This window comes from Salmo trutta, chromosome 26 (assembly GCF_901001165.1).
Source record: "Salmo trutta chromosome 26, fSalTru1.1, whole genome shotgun sequence".
In the NCBI taxonomy this organism is placed as follows: Eukaryota; Metazoa; Chordata; class Actinopteri; order Salmoniformes; family Salmonidae; genus Salmo; species Salmo trutta.
This window is the reverse complement of record NC_042982.1, coordinates 14,797,236-14,821,932: the sequence shown is the minus strand read 5'-3', so window position 1 is coordinate 14,821,932 and position 24,697 is coordinate 14,797,236. Positions and strand designations below refer to the sequence as shown.

The 24,697-nt window shown below is 42.6% G+C and overlaps 1 protein-coding gene across 3 annotated transcripts in view; it reads right to left on the bottom strand.

Annotated features, from left to right (window-relative positions):
• LOC115163219 (A-kinase anchor protein SPHKAP-like) overlaps nt 1–24,697 on the bottom strand; it is a 63,546-nt gene that overhangs the window by 18,035 nt on the left and 20,814 nt on the right. For all 3 annotated transcript variants that reach the window (XM_029714915.1, XM_029714916.1, XM_029714917.1), the window contains exons 2-6: nt 20,972–21,074; nt 18,874–18,984; nt 2,638–2,697; nt 2,126–2,269; nt 1,209–1,461 (exon numbers count right to left, since the gene is read on the bottom strand). In XM_029714915.1, coding sequence (XP_029570775.1) covers nt 1,209–1,461; nt 2,126–2,269; nt 2,638–2,697; nt 18,874–18,984; nt 20,972–21,074 — 671 coding nt within the window. The remainder of the gene's footprint in view (nt 1–1,208; nt 1,462–2,125; nt 2,270–2,637; nt 2,698–18,873; nt 18,985–20,971; nt 21,075–24,697) is intronic.

Genomic DNA, 24,697 nt, shown 5'->3' with positions numbered 1-24,697 from the left:
TAGAATAATACTCAGCATGCTTTGCAATTGTTCATTTTTACATATACATTTATATTTAGTTCATTTAGCAGATGCTTTTATCACACTGTAGTGCTCTTAGACTTCTGATACCAATGCAGGGTGAAAGGGGGGCCACAAAATGTGAACCGTTATAAATTACAGTATTTTGACAATTCAAAATACATTGGAGTGTAATTCAGCCCAGTGTAATTCAAATGACAAAATACTCATAAGTAATTAAAATAAGTATTTCAAATACATGTAACAGAAATACTGCCCATCTCTGCTTACAGGAGATTCAAATTATAGATAAAGGGAGACTTGTCACTGTGCAGAAAAGCACCGCCAAACTCAGGGCCATATACTGTATATTAATCTCAATCATGACAGGCATTGATCTATTCTACTGTATGTGCCCTCAGCTGCACGGCACACCATGCGAGGCACAAACGCTCTAAGGAGCTACACAGCCAGCCAGCCACAGAGAAGTGTTTTTACAGATGAAGACTGACAGGCACGAGAGAACAAGAGAACAACAGCTGAATGCCTGTCGTTCCCTTTTGAAACGAGACGAGGGACATCTTCAGTGGTAAGAATAGTGTTCAAGGAACATGTAGACTATTTGTGATTCGGAAAGTATTCAGACCCCTTGACTTTTTCCACATTTTGTTACGATACTATGTCATTATGGGGTATTGCGTATAGATTGGTAAGAATTATATATTTTAGAATAAGGCTGTAACGATATTTTTTGTTGTTGAAAAAGTCAAGGGGATCTGAATACTTTCCGAATGCACTGTACATACTGAAGACGCTATAATAACACTACATCAATAACAACTTTGATTTTTATTGAAGTTGTTATCGGCAAAAGTGGTTACAGCACCTATGCATTGACCTGTTTTGAGAGTAGGCTACTGAATAATGTATTACCTTACAAAAATGTCAGATTTTTCCTCCCAAAAGGAGTGCTTCACATTAGTATATTTGTAAATAATAAATTATTTATCCCATTTAGCAGACACTTTTGTCAAAAGTGATCTAGAACAGTAACTGAGATCAACATTTTCATATTTGCGATCCTCATGCTATTCAAACTTAGCCATATAGACTACATTACTCTACTTTAATATTCACCACATATGTCAGTAAAATACATTGAACTCAAATACAGTACATGGGTATTCAAAAGGATCAGAATAAATCACCGTTTCGTAAGCCGTCATCCTCGCTGTCATCCCCCAGGTGTTCTGAGGCAGTAAGGAAGTCCTCCTCTATGGATGAGAAAGAGCGGTTGGTGTCATCATCCAGCCTCTGCCCTGCCATCATCATCCCCTGGGACCCCTGCCTCTCCTGACCCCACTGTAGCCCGATTAGGAACTTGTTGATCTCATAGATGATGCTGGTGGGCCGCCGGCCCCCAGCACACTGGACCAGGCACACATCTGTACCCCTCTGGCCCTGGAGACAATACACACACACACACACACACACACGCAGGTACAAATATGCACACACACATTTTTTTATTTTTTAAAATGTTTATTTCATATTTTTATTACCCCTTTTTCTCCCCAATTTCGTTATATCCAATTGGTAGTTACAATCCTGTCCCATCGCTGCAACTTTCGTACGGACTCGGGAGAGGCGAAGGTTGAGAGCCGTGTGTCCTCTGAAACACAATCCAGCCAAGCCGCACTGCTTCTTGACACAACGCCCGCTTAACCCGGAAGCCAGCTGCACCAATGTGTTGGAGGAAACACCGTACACCTGGCGATCGTGTCAGCGTGCATTGCTTCTGGCCCGCCACAGGAGTCGCTAGTGCGCGATGGGACAGGAACATCCCTGCCGGCCAAACCCTCCCCTAACCCGGACGACGCTGGGCCAATTGTGGGTATTCCGGTAAAGAGTTCAATAATTGATGCATTCTACCTTGTCTGCTCGTGTAATACTCAGAGCTGATCAGACAGTGGATGGATTTGGGATGGAGGGATCTCAACAAACCATTAATATAAAATGACATGGAAGATGAAGTGTGTGTGTGTGTGTGTGTGTGTGTGTGTGTGTGTGTGTGTGTGTGTGTGTGTGTGTGTGTGTGTGTGTGTGTGTGTGTGTGCGCGCTCACCTGTGTGTGGTTGGGGTACTGGTGAGGGTGAGAGGGGTCCGGGGTCTCCAAACCGCCGAGCAGCAGGATCTCGTTCACCTTGGGCTGTCGCACGCTCAGAGAGTCGACCAGCTTGGGCAGGTCTGGAGAGATTGAGGCCAGTTTCTAGAGGAGAGAGAGACGTCGCCCACAGTCACAATGACAGTCACACAGGCAGTCATCACCAGAACAAACCTGATAATTACCTAAACAAATCAACCCCTCTCACCCAGGCTAATTATCCTGAATCCATGGCAACAGAGCCAGTGTTTATGATAGTTAAGAAAGACTGTGGGAACGGGATGAGAGGAAAGGAGAGGCGAGGAGAGAGGATGAGAGAAGGAGCAGAGGGGTTAATGGGTAGGGGGAGTTAAGGGGAGGAGGGAGGAAAGGAGATGAGAGGAGGAGGGAGCAGAGGGAAGAGAGAGATATGAGAGGAAAGCATGGGTAGGGGGGAAAAGAGAGATGACAAGAGAAGAGGGGACCCAGCACACCTTGACGCAGCTGTTGTCGTGACGATCCACATTCTGCTGGTCCAGATTCACAAAGCAGATCTGCAATGAGAGGGGAAAAGCTTCAGAACAGTGGTAATGTAAAGCTACAAAAAAAAACATAGTGAGACCTGAGAGGTTAGCATCAAATAGTCCAGAATACTGACTGTGATGTAGCCAACCTTACTCCCCATTCCAATGACCTGACTTTACCCAGATAAAAGCATGATTACTCGTCTGACAGAGGAAGCAATCATACTGTGTTAGCCCTCACTGGCCATTACAAATCTCTAGCAGGACGTGATTTTGGAGGTATGGCAACGCGAGAATAAGCAGGACACAATAGGGCTAATTGGCACCCAGTCAGTCAGTCCCCAGGGAGCGAGCGACCGTCCCTACATACAGACTGATAGAATTTTACTGAATAAGTCCCAAATTAAACCCTATTCCCTATATAGTGCATTACGTTTGACCAGACCCCTATTAGCCCTGGTCAAAAGAAGTGCACTATAAAGGGAATAAGGTGCCATTTGGAATGCAGAATAATTTCACTGATTGCTTTGCCATTGTTCATTCAGGGGTGGGTTTTCCAAAGCATTCATAGTTGCATTAGTATGTTATTTCACTTGCTGACCCAGACTATAGAACAGAAAAGTGCTACGAATGTTGTTCGTTCATGCATAGAAGATTGCCCGCCCCGTCAAACTTCGATTTTCATAAGTGTGACTCTGTCGTGCCAGTGCGGCTAGGTTTTGTGGAGAAAGTATGTAAAAGTTCATCTACAAATGCTTTGGGGAAGTATTAATCAATAATTGAGTTAATTAGAAAAGGGGCGTGAGGCATAGCCCTTGGTTGGTCACTTACTAATAAACACAGATAGCGCGCGCCCCCCCCACCAGCTGTAACACACTATATAACCAGTTCCTATCTATCCTGCTCTCTCTATCTATTCATGCCAGATGAACTTACAGTGGCAAGAAAAAGTATGTGAACCCTTTGGAATTACCTGACCTTCTGCATAAATTGGTCATTTTAATCTTTATGATTAACTTCCCTATGTGACTCAATTAAGTAAAAGAACAAACGCTTGTGGGGTCCATCTTGTAGGCCTCTTATCTCTCCTCACACATGTCAATTAGGCTAATATGACTGTCTGGTTTGCCTGTGGGCTATATTCAGCATCTTATTCCCCTGCTTCCCACCATGTTTTTTCCCCTTCCTCTTTTCTTTTCCGTGGCACTCGTGTCCATGTTCCATGTTAATGGGTCTTCTCGGGTGAAGAGGGCATGTACGCTTCTGACTAACATCAAAAGAGAAGCAGAAGGAGAAATAAAAACAGAGGTAAATGATGCAGCGACTGGAACTGGATCGAATGGCCCAATCAGCTTAGAGATAAAACTGTTCTGTCTGCCAATCAGGCTGAATCTGTAGTTTGTTACTCTAACATGGATGTTAGTCTCTGTTATGAGTGGATTTGATTTTTTCATTTCCCTCTTTTACAAATCAATCTTGCACTTTACCCATGTTTTCTACATAATTTCTGCCTATTTCATTGATCTTTTATAAAAAGTAGCCTATAGGATGAAACAGTGAGCTAAACACCCCAAAGCTGAAAAAGGGACAGAATTAAACGGAGAAAACAAAACGGCGGGAGCAGCTTGAAAATTGGAGTGGCGCTCTTTATCAGGAGAGTCAAAATGTCCACCGGAGTGAAACAACACAGAACATTGCAATTTCACCATTTCACCCCTGTTTACATTATTACATACATATCACATTCAGCCTTTTCCCTGCCTTTTCCCTATTTTCAAGAAAGCCCACTCTGGTACTTGTATAACCTATTTTGAAGCTGTCTTATTATAATGGTGGTTCTATCAAGCCCAGGCGAGCTGAGGTATTGTGAAGGTTATCACATTAGTTGGGCTTATTGTGTCTTCCATGCAGGTCAAAGCAATTGCAGAGAAAAGTAAGGAGATGACTGTTGAAGACTGAGAAAGAGCGAGGGAGAAACAGTCCAAAAAAATAGGAGATGGTGCCCTTCCCAAGGACAAAATCATTTAACCCCATCACCATTAGGTGGGGGTGGCAATAGTCTGTAGCTCCAAAAATGGGTTTCGGGGTGAGAACTGTGTGCCATCTAGCCATCTCTGTTAGTGAGGCAGAGACCACAGATGTGAAAGAGGCTCCACCACTAAGTCTTCAGAGCAGACAGACGTTTAATCTCTGCCTGACTAACTGATGGAAAGAGAAAAAAAATCAACATAGATGCTAGAGAATAGGGGTTCTTATTGGTTGTACACACAAGTTGTGTGTTGTGGATGTGTGTGTGTGTGTGTGTGTGTGTGTGTGTGTGTGTGTGTGTGTGTGTGTGTGTGTGTGTGTGTGTGTGTGTGTGTGTGTGTGTGTGTGTGTGTGATATGCACGTGTATGTATGATAAATAGGCCTGGACAATACCAGTATTGCAATATTTTAACCATGGCAAAAATGAAAACACAAAGCAGGACAAACTATTTGGTCCTTTAAAAACCTTCTGTATGTAAAATATTGTGAGCTATAGCTTGGCAAATAAATGTAACTCTGGATGACAACATAATGTTTGTTTACAACAATAGGACTGTTTTCTTAAAGAAGTTAAATCCGCTTCGTGTTTAGTTTCCTTGCGACGATACGAACGAGCCTAATGATAAATGCTGCAAGTTTGGCTCATCATTTATCTACAGTACCAGTTAAAAGTTTGGACACACCTACTCATTCAAGGGCTTTTCTTTATTTTAACTATATTCTACATTGTAGAACAGTAGTAAAGACATCAAAACTATGAAATAATACATATGGAATCATGTAGTAACCTGTCACGTCCTGACCAGCAGAGGGTGTAGTTGTGTAGTATTTTGGGCAGGACGTGGTAGAGGATGTCTGTAAATGTTTGTTCTGGGTTGTATGTTTCTATGTTGGTCTGTGTGGCTCCCGATCAGGGACAGCTGGTTATCGTTGTTCCTGATTGGGAGTCATATATTAGGTGTGTGTTTTTCACTTGGGTTTGTGGGTTGTTGCGCTAGCACTGCTATTGTTTTGTATGTATAGCCTGTTAGCATGTAGTGAGTCTTTATTGTTTTTCCGTGTTTGCTTCATTCTTTACATTAAAAAGATGAGTATCCACATCCCGCTTGCATTTTGGTCATCCATTCCCAATGACAGCCGTTACATAACCAGAAAAAAAGTGTTTAACAAATCAAAATAGATTTTAGATTCTTCAAAGTAGCCACCCTTTTCCTTGATGGCAGCTTTGCACACTCTTGAAATTCTCCTAACCGGCTTCATGAGGTATTCGATTTCTTTCCTTCTTAATGCGTTTGAGCCAATCAGTTGTGTTGTGACAAGGTAGGGGTAAAATACCAAGTCCATATTATGGCAAGAACAGCTCAAATAAGCAAAGGGAAATGACAGTCCATCATTACGTTAATACATGAAGGTCATTCAATCTGTAAAATTTCAAGAACTTTGAAAGTTTCTTCAAGTGCAGTCGCAAAAACCATCAAGTGTTATGATGAAACTGGCTCTCATGAGGACCACCACAGGAAAGGAAGACCCAAAGTTACCTCTGTTGCATTGGATAAGTTCATTACAGTTACCAGCCTCAGAAATTGCAGCCCAAATAAATGCTTCACAGAGTTCAAGTAACAGACACATCTCAACATCAACTGTTCAGAGGAGACTGTGTGAATCAGGCCTTCATGGCCGAATTGCTGCAAAGAAACCACTACTAAAGGACACCAATAAGAAGAGACTTGCTTGGGCCAAGAAACATGAGCAATGAACATTAGACCGGTGGAAATCTGTCCTTTGTTCTGATGAGTCCAAATTTGCGATTTTTGGTTCTTACCGCTGTGTCTTTGTGAGATGCAAAGTAGGTGAGTGGATGATCTCCACGTGTGGTTCCCATCATGAAGCAAGGAGGAGGAGGTATGATGGTGTGGGGGTGCTTTGCTGGTGACACTCTCTGTGATTTAGAATACAAGGCAGACTTAACCAGCATGGCTACCACAGCATTCTGCAGCGATACGCCATCCCATCTGGTTTGCGCTTAGTGGGACAATCATTCGTTTTTCAACAGGACAATGACCCAACACATGTCCAGGCTGTGTAAAGGCTATTTGACTGAGAAGGAGAGTGATGCAATGCTGCATCAGATGACCTGGCTTCCACAATCACCCAACCTCAACCCAACTGAGATGGTTGGGATGAGTTGGACTGCAGAGTGAAGGAAAAGCAGCCAAAAAGTGCTCAGTAAACAATATGTGGGAACTCCTTCAAGACTGTTGGAAAAGCATTCCAGGTGAAGCTGGTTGAGAGAATGCCAAGAGTGTGCAAAGCTGTCATCAAGGTAAAGGATAGCTACTTTGAAGAATATAAAATATATTTTGATTTGTTTAACACTTTGGGTTACTACATGATTCCATATGTGCTATTTCATAGTGAAGACATCAAAACTATTATTCTACAATGTAGAAAATAGTAAAAATAAAGAAAAACCCTTGAATGAGTAGGTGTGTCCAAACTTTTGACTGGAACTGTATGTGTGCATTTCCTCTCGTGTTGTGCCCCTGCTGAGGTGGCTTCCTGGTGATTTTTGCAGCGAGGAGCCATGAGGCAAACAGTGGTGGACAGTTTAGAGTAAAAAAAGAAAAAACTACACTCTCTTCTCTGTCTCAGTTAACATGCTGGTATTCATTCATTAGAAAACACTGTAGCAAAACATTTTGCCATTGATTCATTTTTTAGGTAGTCCCTTTTTGTCTGTTTTGCAATGCAGTAGAATTTTAACAGTGAGGAAGCAACAGCAAATCTAGACTTGCCCAGAGTTAGCTTTTATTAGCAAAGTGAAGATAAGTGGGCGAAAACTGTACAAATATTTCCCCAAAGAATAAACAGGACAATGAACAAAAGGTAGGCCTAATAAACTTATCGGAATCAAAAATAGCTCTAACAAAAGAAAACCCAGGCTTCAATCTTGCAGATTTGATCCCTACACAGGCTCAAGGGGAACCTGGGAGGGCGGGTCTTCTGGCGCCAGTACCCCTTGAAAGTCTTCAGATGTAAACCCCAAAACGTTTCTACCGCAGCCACAATAATGTCCAGTTTCTTAGACTTCTTTGAGACTTGTGCCGTACAGTTTACAGTATAACTGTGGCAATGAATGACACAAAATCAAACTTTGTAACACACAGGGTATCTTTTACCTGCCCGAAACCATTTACTACAGGCTGTGGTGTGTCCACTACCATATCTTCACTAGCATCACTTGTTTTCTCAATTATTTTAATTGCATAGGAGATTTGATTGACCGCTCTAACTTTTGCCACCTCAATCTCCTTCACCCTTACAGGGCACTCCAGGAACTCGGGATCATAATTCCCACCACAATTGCAACACCGTCATCTTTCTACATACCATTCCTCAATATACTCTGTCCGTTTGCACACACATGAAACATGGCCAAATACTTCACAATTCTTACACAGCAATGGTTTGGGGACAAAAGCTCTTACAGCGTATCTTACATAACCAAGCTTCACATGCATAGGTATTTGTTCTTTATCAAAAAACAATTCACCCAGCAGGTCAGTCACCGGGCACCTACCCCTTCAGGAATTTTCTTCTGGTATTCAACCCGATCATCTGTCGTCACCCCTGAGATGACTCCTTTGACAGGTGCTCTACTCTGAAGTTCAAAACACAAAACTTCTGTTGTTCAGATTCTTTTGAGGCTCACTGCTGTTCTTCAGAAATACAATTAATCAAAATAAGACCACTCCTGGTCACTGACAGACTCCACTTTTCCCAGCTCATACTTTACCATTTGACACCTGAAACGGGTTTCCCACATATGCATCCTCCTCACCACCCCAACACCACCTGCTACCCTCTCTATCCCCTTCCAATTCCAGTGTTTTACATACGTTTGTTTGTGTACTTTGCCCAGATCTCAGGCAACACACAGAAGTGTCGAGCTGAGGATGTGGCAGGTTGTGGCTCTGGGATGATGACTTTTATGTCGTCAAAGTAGTACCATACTTTTTCTCCCTCAAATCTGATGGATGGAATGAAAAATTTGTTAGCTCCAGCACAACTCATAGTGCCAACCTCATATTGACCATTTCCAATCTGGAAAGAAAGTAAAACAAAAATAGATTTAATAGGACTCAGGATGTATCATCAACAACATGACATGTCCATACCACCAAATATTTGTACATACCTGTGTGATTGTGCCAGGGAACAGTTCTCCATCATATTATACGAGGACCCACTTTCCCACTTCCAAAACTGACTCCGCATTCTCCTTTTCTGACTCCACATTGTCTCGGAAGTCAAATTCTTTTGAACTGAAGCATCCACAGGCAAAATCACGAAAGCAGGACACTTCTCGGTTGTGGATAAGGCCTGGTTTTGTCGATGTCAGCTTAAGGAGAAAAGAATAGTAATTTTAGGTGAAATTCAACTCAGACATTAAACTCAGACATACACATCATCCATTATTTGATATTAGTATAACATAATGAAAGCCAAAATATGTCACAAGTAGAGAATGATGCTCAAGCCTTGATATAATGCAACATCTAATGCTTGTATAAAGACAGAGAATAAAGACTATTATTGAAGCACTGTTTTGCACCTTTACACTTTACACACATACTGATGAAACTTCTAGAATCCAATGATCCAATATCTTTCAATCTTAAACCATCTCTCCTTTAGAGTTTGTAGGATATTTCCTCCAGGAACCCAGATAAGTATATACGTTTCTCTCTTTTAGTAACACCCATTATACATTCATAGCATGAACAGTAATTAACTACATTTTAATACTCAATTTACTTCAGTTTTAAACCATCTCTTGTTTACAGTTTACAGAATATTTCCTCCAGGAACCCAGGTGAGTATAAAGGTTGTTTTTAAAAGACATCCAGTTAAACACTCACCTGATGAATTCTCATCGTCCCAGGTACTGCCTTGCGGTACGTACTAATCGCCACTTGTTTTGATGTCCTCCTGTTATTTTGAAGAGCCTCACAGATGAATTGAGATTCAGCTGTTCAAAGACAGTGTCGACATCTGCTATGCTGGTACCATAGGACACAATTCTATCAGCCAGGTTTTTCAGGGGGCCGCCCACTCCACCAGGAGCACCCTTTCCATGGGACACGTCCGTGAAATTCCATGTTACATGCTTAAATCCTCACACGAACGGCACTGTTGAGGCTAGATAAAAGTTGGTTCTATTCCGATATTGAGATGTGGGCCCATCTGAGATGAAGTGGATGTTCCTGGCATTTGGATGCTCCTCTCGTATGCTCCTCAGTACTGGGTCAAGGTGAGCCCATGTGGCTGTGGCGTCGTGCTGAAGACAGGCTGACAGCGATGCAAATGACTCCACCCTGCCCCCACCGAGATAGATAACTCCAGTATGGAGTGTTACCTGCTGGTTGCCACCTCCAAAGTGAGTTTATTTTATTTCCCTGGTGTATTTACAAGCGTAGTTCTCACTGTAGTCTATGTCAACCACTACATCATTCTGGGTCAGGGTCTCTCTCAATCTCCTCAGTCTTTCAAACTGGTGCTTGATGTGTCTGGAGAAGTTTGAGAGGTGGTCCTGTGTGAGGTCCACCAGCTTTTCAATGGAGGTATGCCACTTCTCAAGAAACACATTCCTCACTTCCTTCTCTTCAGTGGACCCATCTTTGCATTTCTTTGTTATTGGTACAGATTTAGTAACCCACTCCTCCCATACGATGATGTTTCCTTTTGTTGAAGGATCCAGATTTGCGTGAAATGTCTTATGCTTACAATTGCTGCATGTCCTGTACATGCAGGACATGTCATCGTCACTACACACACACTGGCCTGTACAGTGTCCCTTTGGGATGATGTTTCTATGACCCCAAGCTGGTGCAGCTTCTTTATCTTCAAGCCAAAGTTTTCATGCGTTTTGCAAGCACATGTTTCTCTGTCTGTGACTCTTCGCTTGCCAATCCAAAATGGCTTAAGTTTAAAGAATTGAGCCTTGGATTCTCAGACAGAAATATTCTATGAAGATTTGCCATAGTGTCCTTTAAGGCTCTCTTACGGAATATCTGGCCATTCTTTCGAATTTCTCAGGATTTCCAGAGAAATTTGGAAAAATACTTAATCTTGATGAAGGAAGCAGCTAACAAGTGTGCACATTAGTCTTCTCTGGCTGTTATTGGGTAATGTTCTCTGATGACCTCTCTTTGTAGTTTTCTTCTGGACCTCTCTGCCTTCCATGTTGACAAATACCTGCTTCCTCTTGGCCATCATCTCAAGTCTTTTTAGTCTTTTCTGTAGGTTGACCAGCTCTTTGGTCCTCTCCAGCAGCTTCTCTTCTGTGTAGCGCAACTTTGACCTACATTTTGATAGTGTTTTCTTTCTTCTGTTCCTTTCTTCTGTTCCTCTTTTTGGGTGATTCCTTTAGGGTAGATGTCTTCATTGGACCTGGTGTCTGTAGAGATATCTCTCTTCTTTTAGAAGTTGAGTTGATTGCAGGTACATTTACCTGCTGAGGTGAGAATGGCTGTTCACTTGGGGAGGCTGTGTTTTCTTGAAGATTTTGAATAACTTCTTAATTTGCTTTTTGAACATGTTGAAGTGTATGTGTGTCTTCCTGGCTTGATGGTGTTATGTCCAATACAGCTTTAACTGTTTCTTTCTTCTGTAATAACTCAAAAAGTTTTCCCACCACTGTTTTTTCTTCTTTTCATGTTGCTTCTTTGTCAGATCTTGAGTTTTCTTGATTTTACAATTTTGCTTTTGTTTTTGATATCTGGAAATGGAAAGGAAGCATGACATGAAATGAGCATGTCTCAAAATATGGGAAAAATCTTACTGTTATGGACATGCCATCCTATAGAAGGGACTGAATGGCTTACTGACTGTGTGTGTGTGCATCCTATAGAAGGGACTGAATGGCTTACAGACTGTGTGTGTGTGTGTGTGTGTGTGTGTGTATTCACATCCTATAATAGGGACCGAATGGCTTACAGACTGTGTGTAGACATCCTATAGTACAAACTAAATAGCTTACTGATTGTGTGTGTGTGTGTGTGTGTGTGTGTGTATGTGTGTGTGTGTGTGGTGGACATGTGCGCACGCATGTGTAGACTTCCTAACACTGTAAGGTATTGACTTCCTATAGACACTGTATGAGGTCATATGCTTCCTATAGACTATATATATATATATATATATATATATGCTAATTACTCTTGCTGTAACCCCTCCAACCACTAACCTCTCTCTCTCGCCTTCCTTCTGTACTCTTCCAGCAGTTCTGGGTTGGTGTAAACTTCTTCTCTGAATTTTGTCAGCCTTCGCTAAAGCTTGATTTTTGTCACTTACTGACTGTCTGCAATGAAACAGGACATAAAGCAAAATATAAACAGTTGGTAAATAATATTTAAATTAATAGTTCCTAATATAGATTTTAAAATGTAGTCTTTATGATTAAATTCTCATTACTGAAACAGAGGTTCTCTCTACCGCAACTGGACTTAAATAGCATCAGTAAGTGAGAATGGTGTTGTGGACGATGAGGAACCTTAGCATGTTTTGCTAACAATAGAGAAGCCATGATGACTAAGCACATTTTTACTCAATGTACATAATTTGACATTAATGAAGTATATTTTCATATAATTTTTTTTATCTATGTTTTTCTAAATGTGGAAAACTACCTGTATCGGTAATGATAATCAATACTGTCGTGTACGCAGTCTGACAAGAGAATGTTTAACTTTTAACTGAAGAAATATAAAGAGATCTGCTTACCTGGTAGCCATCTTGAAGGTAGTGGCAGATGTGTTGCTTCATTCAAAATCAAACTTTATTTAAAATTCTGTGTGTGTGTGTAAACGGTCCTTCAGAAATGTGCAGAGGATGAGAACATCAGTCATGGACACTTCATTTTTCCACAATTTTTTCATTATTATTATAAATTAATATTCAGGTAATAATTTTTCTGTCATTTGAAAACATCTTGTAGAACATCCATTCATTTCTTGCAGAATATTTTCATTTTACAACGTAACATACATTCAGACAGAGCTGGACGCGTTGCGGTAATGATAATTTCAGCAGAAAATGCAATAAAATACAAAAATAATTAATTCCTATATTGAAATTACTCTTTGTGCAAGGTAGAGAACACTATTATCTTTATTATGATATTTTGTTGTATCACTAAATGACATGTTTTATATTTAAAATCATTACTGCCATGGTATTTTAATGGTTTCATGAGAATGGCCTTCCATGCAGAGTTGCAAAGAAAAAGCCATATCTCAGACTGGCCAATAAAAAGAAAAGATTAAGATTGGCAAAAGAACATAGACACTGGACAGAGGAACTCTGCCTAGAAGGCCAGCATCCCGGAGTCTCCTCTTCACCGTTGACGTTGAGACTGGTGCTTTGCGGGTACTATTTAATGAAGCTGCCAGTTGAGGATTGTGAGGCGTCTATTTCTCAAACTAGACACTCTAATGTACTTGTCATCTTGCTCAGTTGTGCACCGGGGACTCCCACTCCTCTTTCTATTCTGGTTAGAGCCAGTTTGCACTTTTCTGTGAAGGGAGTAGTACACAACATTGTACGAGATCTTCAGTTTCTTGGCAATTTCTCGAATGGAATAGCCTTAGTTTCTCAGAACAAGAACAAACTGATGAGTTTCAGAAGTAAGTTATTTGTTTCTAGCCATTTTGAGCCTGTAATCAAACCTACAAATGCTGATGCTCCAGATACTCAACTATTCTAAAGAAGGCCAGTTTTATTGCTTCTTTAATCAGACCAAACATTTTTCAGCTGTGCTAACATAATGGCAAAATGGTTTTCTAATGATCAATCAGCCTTTTAAAATGATAAACTTGGATTAGCTAACACAACGTGCCATTGGAACACAGGAGTGATGGTTGCCTATTATCACGATCGTCGTACACAGCGGACCAAGGCACAGTGTGAGTTCCACATACTTTATTATATAGTGAAACTACCAAAACCATAAACAAACATAAAACGACTGTGAAAGCCGTAGTGCTAAACACACTAACACAAACAATATCCCACAACCCAGTGGGGACAATGGAGAACTTAAGTATGATCCCCAATTAGAGACAACGATAAACAGCTGCCTCTAATTGGGAACCATACTAATACACCAACATAGAAAATACAGACTAGAACACCTCCCTAGTCATGCCCTGACCTACAACACCATAGAGAACCAAGGGCTCTCTATCGTCAGGGCGTGACACCTATGTAGATATTCCATAATAAATCTGATACAATAGTCATTTACAACATTAACAATGTCTACACTGTATTTCTGATCAATTTGATGTCATTTTAATGGACAAAAAAAAATGTTTCTTTCAAAAACAAGGTAATTTCTAAGTGACCCCAAACTTTTGAACAGTAGTGTATATATACTGCTCAAAAAAATAAAGGGAACACTAAAATAACACATCCTAGATCTGAATGAATGAAATAATCTTATTAAATACTTTTTCTTTACATAGTTGAATGTGCTATCAACAAAATCACACAAAAATAATCAATGGAAATCCAATTTATCAACCCATGGAGGTCTGGATTAAAGACACTCAAAATTAAAGTGGAAAAACACACTACAGGCTGATCCAACTTTGATGTAATGTCCTTAAAACAAGTCAAAATGAGGCTCAGTAGTGTGTGTGGCCTCCACGTGCCTGTATGACCTCCCCACAATGCCTGGGCATGCTCCTGATGAGGTGGCGTGTGGTCTCCTGAGGGATCTCCACCCAGACCTGGACTAAAGCATCCGCCAACTCCTGGACAGTCTGTGGTGCAACGTGGCGTTGGTGGATGGAGCGAGACATGATGTCCCAGATGTGCTCAATTGGATTCAGGTCTGGGGAACGGGCGGGCCAGTCCATAGCATCAATGCCTTCCTCTTGCAGGAACTGCTGACACACTCCAGCCACATGAGGTCTAGCATTGTCTTGCATTAGGAGGAACCCAGGGCCAACCGCACCAGCATATGGTCTCACAAGGGGTCTGAGGATCTCATCTCGGTACCTAATGGCAGTCAGGCTACCTCTGGCGAGCACATGGAGGGCTGTGCGGCCCCCCAAAGAAATGCCACACCACACCATGACTGACCCACCGCCAAACCGGTCATGCTGGAGGATGTTGCAGGCAGCAGAACGTTCTCCACGGCGTCTCCAGACTCTGTCACGTCTGTCACATGTGCTCAGTGTGAACCTGCTTCATCTGTGAAGAGCACAGGGCGCCAGTGGCGAATTTGCCCATCTTGGTGTTCTCTGGCAAATGCCAAACGTCCTGCACGGTGTTGGGCTGTAAGCACAACCCCCACCTGTGGACGTCGGGCCCTCATACCACCCTCATGGAGTCTGTTTCTGACCGTTTGAGCAGACACATGCACATTTGTGGCCTGCTGGAGGTCATTTTGCAGGGTTCTGGCAGTGCTCCTCCTGCTCCTCCTTGCACAAATGCGGAGGTAGCGGTCCTGCTCCTGGGTTGTTGCCCTCCTACGGCCTCCTCCACGTCTCCTGATGTACTGGCCTGTCTCCTGGTAGCGCCTCCATGCTCTGGACACTACGCTGACAGACACAGAAAACCTTCTTGCCACAGCTCGCATTGATGTGCCATCCTGGATGAGCTGCACTACCTGAGCCACTTGTGTGGGTTGTAGACTCCGTCTCATGCTACCACTAGAGTGAAAGCACCGCCAGCATTCAAAAGTGACCAAAACATCAGCCAGGAAGCATAAGAACTGAGAAGTGGTCTGTGGTCACCACCTGCCGAACCACTCCTTTATTGGGGGTGTCTTGCTAATTGCCTATAATTTCCACCTGTTGTCTATTCCATTTGCACAACAGCATGTGAAATTTATTGTCAATCAGTGTTGCTTCCTAAGTGGACAGTTTGATTTCACAGAAGTGTGATTGACTTGGAGTTACATTGTGTTGTTTAAGTGTTCCCTTTATTTTTTTGAGCAGTGTTTATTCCACATGATAAATATCCCCACATCAATAACAGTCGATAAATGTGCTTCTCATAATAAACGGGTGATAATCAATGTCTGGACATACATATGTGTGACAGAGGACATAGGACAATCGTCACAGTGCCTAATGACCATGGTGCTATGGCAGCAGTGATGTCACTGTTTTTAACGTGCTATAGTGCTATAGCTCTGAAAAAAGTGGGTCAGATGTGTTGTTGTTTCTTGGGCAGGTCAGATGTGCTTGCGTGCGTGCATGTGTGTGTGTGTCTAAATGACAGAGTGAGTGAGTGATTGTGTGGAGGTGTGACAGAAGTACAAACTCGCAACCCTTCACACCGTAAAGACGGAAGTCAGATGGTGTGTGTGTGTGTGTGTGTGTGTGTGTGTGTGTGTGTGTGTGTGTGTGTGTGTGTGTGTGTGCGCACGCGCATGTGTGTGTGTAGTTAGAGCCCTGGACTGGTTACAGGACTGGTTACACAAATACAGTCAGGGCAGGAACACACACAAACACACACGCACAAATGTAGAAACTCGTAAAGACGCTCTAACTAATTTTCCATAAAGTTTACAAACATTCACAGGCTATAGTACAATATATTGCAATACACACACACACGACACAGACACACAGAACACAGAGACACACACACACACACAACACACACACACACACACAACACAGACAACACAGACCCCTCCCCCCACATCTAAGCTCTCTTCCTCTTCTCTCAACAACAAATCCTCTCCCCCTCACTCAATCTCTCCCACCTTCACACCCTTCTTCTCAACTCTAACCTTGGTCTCTCTCTTTCTCTCTATGCCCCATTGCTCTCATCTCAGCACACTCAGTCGTTCTTCCTGTGTCCTCTGTGTGTTCCCCTGTGGTTGTTATGTAAGACCACCACAGTCAGGCCATGCTGTGACTGTGAGCCACTTGGATGCTCTGTCTCTGGCTGTCTCATATGGCACCCTGTTCTCTATATAATGCACTACAGTAGTGCACTAAATAGGGAATACGGTGTCATTTGGAACACATCCTTGGTATCCTTTTGTGGCTCCTGAACCCTTACCTCCAAGCAATAGCACCAGCCAAGAGGCATTACATTCACTTCCATTATTCATATGCGATGTCTGTATGCTGGTCTTGGTTGTGGTAATCTCTCGTGGACAGATTGTGCGTAAACCGAAGAAAATCAATTAGCTGACCAAATTACACAAGATTTTAGTTCTGGAATATTAGAGTTGTAGAGCTCATTGAATATTCACAGCACTAATGTGTATAGAGTCTACACCTGTTCAACTCTCCATTCAGCCTTTGCCTCCAACTCTGGAATAATATTACATAATATAACTAACTGGTAATGATGTCCCATTTCCAGTCATACCCAATCCGAGACCCAGACACACAAGCAGGCAGACAGGCAGACACACAGTTGCTGTGGGACCAAGCAGGCAATTAGAGCAGTGAGGAATGATTCGAATTGGGAATATCTTATCTCATCACTGTAACTAACTCCGTCCTAGCCATCAGCCGTGAGATACAGCTTAAATTGTCATTTTCAGCTCCCCATATCTCATTGAATACAATGCAATTATCTACATAGATGCAGCAGTGTGTGTGTGTGTGTGTGTGTGTGTGTGTGTGTGTGTGTGTGTGTGTGTGTGTGTGTGTGTGTGTGTGTGGCAGTGTGTGTGTGTGTGTGTGTGTGTGGCAGTGTGTGTGGCAGTGTGTGTGTGTGGCAGTGTGTAGAGAGAGAGTGAAACTGGGAATAGTTTTGGTGTTGATGGCATAGAATGCTAGTGATAGTCTCTCGTGACAGATTATTAGTGCATGCAATATTTGGTTCTGGGGTCTGAGAAGGACAATGATATAGATCTCATCTCTACAAAAATGTAAAATAGGATTGGAAACATATCTCCGTAACTTCACTGTAACTAGCAGAGCAGAACTAACGGTGTAGAAAACTTCAGTTCCAAATTGCTTACCCTCTGTCAATGTGTTCAGATGAAATTCACTGTGACTATCGCAACTAGGTAACATCTCACTGTGAGCTCAGGCCCTGCCTTAAAACAGAGAGTGATCAAAAGTGACAAGACCTAGATTTGGTAAGGAGTGAAAAGAGAGCTTACAAGATTTTTATCTTAGCACTTTGAGCTCCTGAGTGCATAGTCCCTTCTACTTCCTGAGCCTTCCACACACACATTCCTGTCTCTATTCAGGAATACACGTCACTGTAATTGTCACATAATCAACCAGTTCATGTGGCCATATTGTCTCCATCATATGAAATGAGTGGATAATAAAGATATCACACTTTGTGAAATAACCCAGGATGACATATCAATGTCAAGACAATTTCCCTTCAGGGACAATAAACTTGATCCTGTCGTAAACAGGACCTCTGAGCTTAATTTGAATACCTCTGCTGCCGCTGTGTGTAATCAATGACAATCACATTGTAACAATCACATTGATAAAAGTGGCCGTGTTAGATGATTCCATAAATGAACCAAATGAACACACTAATAAACCAACCCTTCCCCCGCTCCCCAACCAAAACCCTCAGCGGAGTAAAGAAATACCATATCCAGTCAAACTTATTAAATCTGCATTCCACACACTCACTAACACAGACCCTGTTCACTCCTGGCCCAGAGTCTGTAATTAACTAAGCTGATATGGCCACAGGCCTATTACTGTGATAATACTGGTTAACAGAAGAGGGTGCACGCACTCTCTCTCTCACACACACACACACACACACACACACACACACACACACACACACACACACACACACACACACACACACCTAACCCCTGCTCCTCATCCAGTCTGGACATATTGTGTAAAAACGGCACTCTCTCATTTGCACACACAATGGGAAGATTAAAACGCTTTTTAATTGACCCAGAGCTCGGAATGAGACTAAGGGAAAGGACAGACAGATGGAGTGATACCTTTGTTTTCTAGTAAGAACACCAACCCTTACCAGTCGAGTCCCAAAGGGAGAATTCCTACAAAGTTCTATAAATTGTCATAGATTTGGTGGCAGTCATATAGTTACAAATAAAATAATTTAATAGGATTTTATTAAAATCATCCTGATATGCATATGTTTAAAAAAATGTTTTATTGCACATTGCACACACAACTCACCGTGTTGTATCTCCCCTCAGCGTCATCCTCCAGAAGGCCCAGCCTGCACAGTGCCTTCTCATTCCTCAGCCAGTACTCTGACGAGTCCAGCACACTGCTACTGCACAGCACCTGGAAGACACAGATAACTCACACTCTTACACGCAGACACATGACTGAATTCCTTCTCAGAATGTATAACATACAAAGGCACACACACACACGCACGCACGCACACACACACACACACACACAAGTCCCCCATTCACCTTCAGCTGACAATCTTAGTGTTTACCCTCTTGCAATAAAGATCTCTACAGGCCCTTTGTTCAAGAGGTGCTCTGTGGGACCTTGCTCTGTAAAAGGGATCAATAGCCTGTCAGTTAGCCTATTTACCCTCCAGATATTTACAGTGTTTTTACTCTTCCCTGCAAGCTGTTTCAATGGACCCTATGCGTTAAGTGTCAAGTCCTATTGACCTGCGACTTTCAATGACACTCAAGAGTCAAGAATACCTTTGTCAGAGGGACACGTACAGTGCATTCGGAAAGTATTCAGACCCCTTGTATTCTAAAATAGATTTTTTTTAATCCCTCATCAATCTACACACAATACCCCATAATGACAAAACATTTTGCATATTTATTAAAAATAAAAAACAGAAATACCTTATTTACATAAGTATTCAGACCCATTGCACTGAGACTTGAAATTGAGATCAGGTGCATCCTGTTTCCATTGATCATCCTTGAGATGTTTCTACAACTTGATTGGAGTCTACAATTGATTGCACACGATTTGGAAAGGCACACACCTGTCTATAGAAGGTCCCACAGTTGACAGTGCATGTCAGAGAAAAACCAAGCCATGAGGTTAAAGGATACCTAGTCTGTTGCACAACTGAATGCATTCAACCCAAATGTGTCTTCTGCATTTAACCCAACCTCCCTGAAAGCAGGGAGGAAAGCAAATCCAGGAAAAGAAACGCTAGTGTGTGTTTGGCGTTTGGCCAGAGCGATGTGGATGGGTAGTCAGGTTACAAAACAATAGCGATCATAATCATTTCCATAGTGTATTTTTAGGCTGATGCCATCATGCCCCCTGTGCCCCGGTCCTGCACTCTCCCTCTGGGGTTGTCCATCTGCTCTGGGCCATCGCCAGGTAGAGGTGACTCACACTCAGATGGCCTCATGGTCATGACATCACAATTTGGCAGAGCTTGGAGTGATGGCAGGGTTGTGTTCATTAGGCACAAAATGGGAGATATCCGCCCTAAACAGGGATGTGCTATTTCAACTTGTCCAATAATTGCCCTTTACTTCCATTACAAAATGTTTTGCGACGATGTGCACCAATGAACATAACCCAGCTTCATACATGAGCTTGAGCAGGAGCTTGATATCAGTAAATATTCACCAGTTAAAATAATATTATTCTCCCACATGTAATTTATTAAGGCAATATGTAGATTGCTAGGTCTTTGTCAAGTCAGGGGACCTGACCTGCAGTTAGGGTTGAAATCTTGTCTTTATAAATACACAATTGGGAGCCATACAGTTTTGTGCCATTGTGCAGACACTTTTATTACCAATACTACATGTAATACAGTGGAGGCTGCTGAGGGGTGAATGGCTCAATATAATGGCTGGAATGGAACCATTGGAATGGCATCAAACCATGTATTTGATGTATTTGATGCCATTCTGCTCCAGCCATTACCAACCTCCTGTGATGTAATTTTATTTTTGTATGTTCGTGGCAAAGCGGCGAGGTTCAGTAGAAGTAATTTAACGTGACAACCCGTCTACTAATGAAGTGAGTGAACAAGCAGCTATATCGACTGACAATGCTCCTTATTCAAGAGGAAGGAGGGGGATTAGAACAGAAGAGGTTGAAACTCAATGTAATCTCCCCGAGACCAGTGTTCCTTGCCATTTCTCTCATTGTCTCCCTGGCACAGTGAGATGATGAATCCAATTAGATGACCTGAAACGCCTGGTCCTCCATCGTTGTTCTCTGTTGCAATGGCACAAACTCTCCCTCACCAGGGAGAGGGACACACACACACATGAATATTTACCAGACATACTGTACACACACACCGTCCCCCTGTATTTACCTTCTTGCAGGCGGCGACGGGGGATACCAGGGTGCTGTCTGTGCTGACTCCCTCGGCGGCTGCTGACTCAGAGCTCTCGAACATGGCTGACGACTGGAAGTTACTGCAGGAGGAGAACAAAGTGTGTCTGTGTCAGGACCCACTGTACACAACCCCAGGGCAAGGCCTCTGTTTGGGCTTCAGAGAGCCCATTAGCCCATGGGTGAACAACTTCACCTGGGGACATGATCCCTGGCATGCCCACTGCTGTACAGGACCAGCCATTAGAGAATTGCATGAGAGGAACACAAAAACTGTGAATCTTTACTAAAAACAAAGGTAAACTCAGCCATCACATTTGTCTTGAGGCGCTTGAGACAATGTATGGTGATCATTGGTATGTTTACAACCAATATAGGATTGAAAGGAGGAAATAAATTATTTTCCTCATTAAATTATTTTATCTGTGATTTGTAAGTTTAAAAGCGACAGATTTTTTATCAGAAGTTTGTATTAATTAGGATAAAACTGGCACATAAAAAAGGAGGGAGGTACATGAAGACCAGAGAGACAGCTGGCTTTGTGATCATCACTTTTATGGTAAATTAAAAGTATTTCATATTGGAACTGGTTTAATTTAGGAATTCAAATCAAATTTTATTTTTCACATGCGCCGAATGCTATAGGTGTAGACCTTACAGTGAAATGTTTACTTACAAACCCTTAACCAACAATGCATTTTTAAGAAGAAAACAATATAGAAATATCAAATAACTAAGGAACAACAAGAAAATAACAGTAGCAAGGCTATATACAGGGGGTTGCGGTACAGAGTCAATGTGCAGGGGCAGCGGTTAGTCAAGGTAATTGAAGTCATATGTACATGTAGGTAGAGGTAAAGTGACTATGCATGGATAATAAATAGAGAGTAGCAGCAGAGTATAAATGGGGGGTGGGGACAATGTAAATAGTCTTGGTAGCCATTTGATTAACAGTTCAAGAGTCTTATGGCTTGGGGGTAGAAGCTGTTAAGAAGTATTTTTTACCTAAACTTGGCGCTCCGGTACCGCTTGCCGTGCGGTAGCAGAGAGAACAGTCTATGACTAGGGTGGCTGGAGTCCTTGGGAATTTTTTGGGCCTTCCTCTAACACCTGGGTGGCAGGAAGGTCCTGGGTGGGTCCTGAGTGGCAGGAAGCTTGGCCCCAGTGATGTACTAGGCCGTATGCACTACCCTCTGCATTGCCTTGCGGTCAGAGGCCGAGCAGTTTCCATACCAGGCGGTGATGCAACCAGTCAGGATGTTCTCGATGGTGCAGCTATAGAACTTTTTGAGGATCTGAGGACCCATGCTAAATCTTTTCAGTCTCCTGAGGCGGAATAGGCGTTGTTGTGCCCTCTCCACGACTGTCTTGGTGTGTTTGGACCATGATAGTTTGTTGGTGATGTGGACACCAAGGAACTTGAAGCTCTCAACCTGCTCCACTACAGCCCCGCTGATGAGAATGTCCTTCTTTTTCTGTTGTCCACAATCATCTCCTTTGTTTTGATCACGTTGAGGGAGAGGTTGTTATCCTGCCACCACACTGCCAGGTCTCTGACCTCCTCCCTATAGGCAGTCTCATCATTGTCAGTGATCAGGCCTACCACTTTTGTGTCATCAGCAAACTTACTGATGGTGTTGGAGTCATGCTTGGCCACGCAGTCATGGGTGAAAAGGGAGTACAGGAGGGGACTGAGCACACACCACTGAGGGGCCCCAAAGTTGAGGATCAGTGTGGCAGACGTGTTGTTGCCTACCCTCACCACCTGGGGGCCACCCGTCAGGAAGTCCAGGATACAGTTGCAGAGGGGGGTGTTTAGTCCCTGGGTCCTTAGCTTAGTGAAAGCTTTGGGGGTACTATGGCGTTGAACGCTTAGCTGTAGTCAATGAATAGCATTCTCACGTAGGTGTTCCTTTTGTCCAGGTGGGAAAGTGCAGTGTGGAGGGCAATAGATATTGCATCATCTGTGGATCTGTTGCAGCAGTATGCAAATTGGAGTGGGTCTAGGGTTTCTGGGATAATGGTGTTGATGTGAGCCATGACCAGCCTTTCAAAGCACTTCATGGCTACAGACTTGTGGGGACGACATCTTCGATGCCTTTATTGATGGAGCCAGTGACTGATGTGGTGTACTCCTCAATGCCATTGGAAGAATCTCGGAACATAGTCCAGTCTGTGCTAGCAAAACAGTCCTGTAGCTTAGCATCTGCATCTTCTGACCACTTCCTTATTGAGCGAGTCACTGGTACTTCCTGCTTTAGTTTTTGCTTGTAAGCAGGATAGAGTTATGGTCAGATTTGCCAAATGGAGGGCGAGGGAGAGGTTTGTACGCGTCTCTGTGTGTGGAGTAAAGGTGGTCTAGAGTTTTTTTCTCCTCTGGTTGCACATTTAACATGCTGGTAGAAATGAGGTAAAACGGATTTAAGTTTCCCTCCAATAAAGTCCCCGGCCACTAGGAGCTCCGCCTCTGGATGAGCATTTTCCTGTTTGCTTATGGCCTTATACAGCTCGTTGAGTGGCAGCATTGGTTTGTGGTGGTAAATATAGATGAAAACTCTCTTGGTAAATAGTGTGGTCTACAGCTGATCATGAGATACTCTACTTCAGGTGAGCAAAACCTTGAGACTTCCTTAACCTCTTCGCTATAGGGGGCAGTATTTTCATGGCCGGATGAAAAACGTACCCAAATTAAACTACTTCTCGAACCCAGAGTCAAATATTTGCATATTATTAGTAGATTTGGATAGAAAACACTCTGAAGTTTCTAAAACTGTTTGAACATTTTGTGACAAAATATTTCAAAATATTCCATTACCGTACTTCGAAGCATGTCAAACGCTATTTAAAATACATTTTTATGCTATTTTTCTCGTAAAATAGCGATAATATTCCAACCGGGTGACGTTGTATTCATTCAAAGACTGAAAGAACAAAATGGAGTAGTCTCGTGGACGCGCATCTCCAGTGTCACTGTCCTCAGGCAGGCCAGTAACAAACAGAGCTGCTGTACTTAGCCCAGAGACTGCAGAGCTCTCATTCCACTTTCTGGCGCCTTCTGAGAGCCAATGGAAGCCTTAGAAAATGTCACGTTACAGCACAGATGCTGTATTTTTGATAGAGAGGCTACAGAAGGACAATAAATTGTCAGACACTTCCGGGCACTTCCTGTATGGAATCTTCTCAGGTTTTGGCCTGCCATATGAGTTCTGTTATACTCACAGACACCATTCAAACAGTTTTAGAAACTTTAGGGTGTTTTCTATCCAAATCTACTAATTATATGCATATTCTCGTTTCTGGGCAGGAGTAGTAACCAGATTAAAATACTGCCCCCTATCCCAAACAGGTTAACGAGAATCTTATCTTTAAAATGGTGTAAAATAGTCGTATGTTTGAAAAATTGAAATTATTGCATTTTGAGGTTTTTGTATTTCGCGCCACGCTCTTCCATTGGATATTGGTGAGGCGTTCCGCTAGCGGAACCCCTAGATGTAATTAATATTAGATTACTTGGATCAGCTGTTATTTACAAATAGACACAGACTGCCACCCCTTGTCTTACCAGAGGCAGCTGTTCTATCTTGCTGATGGACTGAAAACCCCACCAGCTGTATGTTATCCATGTCGTAGTTTAGCCACGACTCGGTGAAACATAAGATATTACAATTTTTAATGTCCCGTTGGTAGGATATCTTTGATCGGAGCG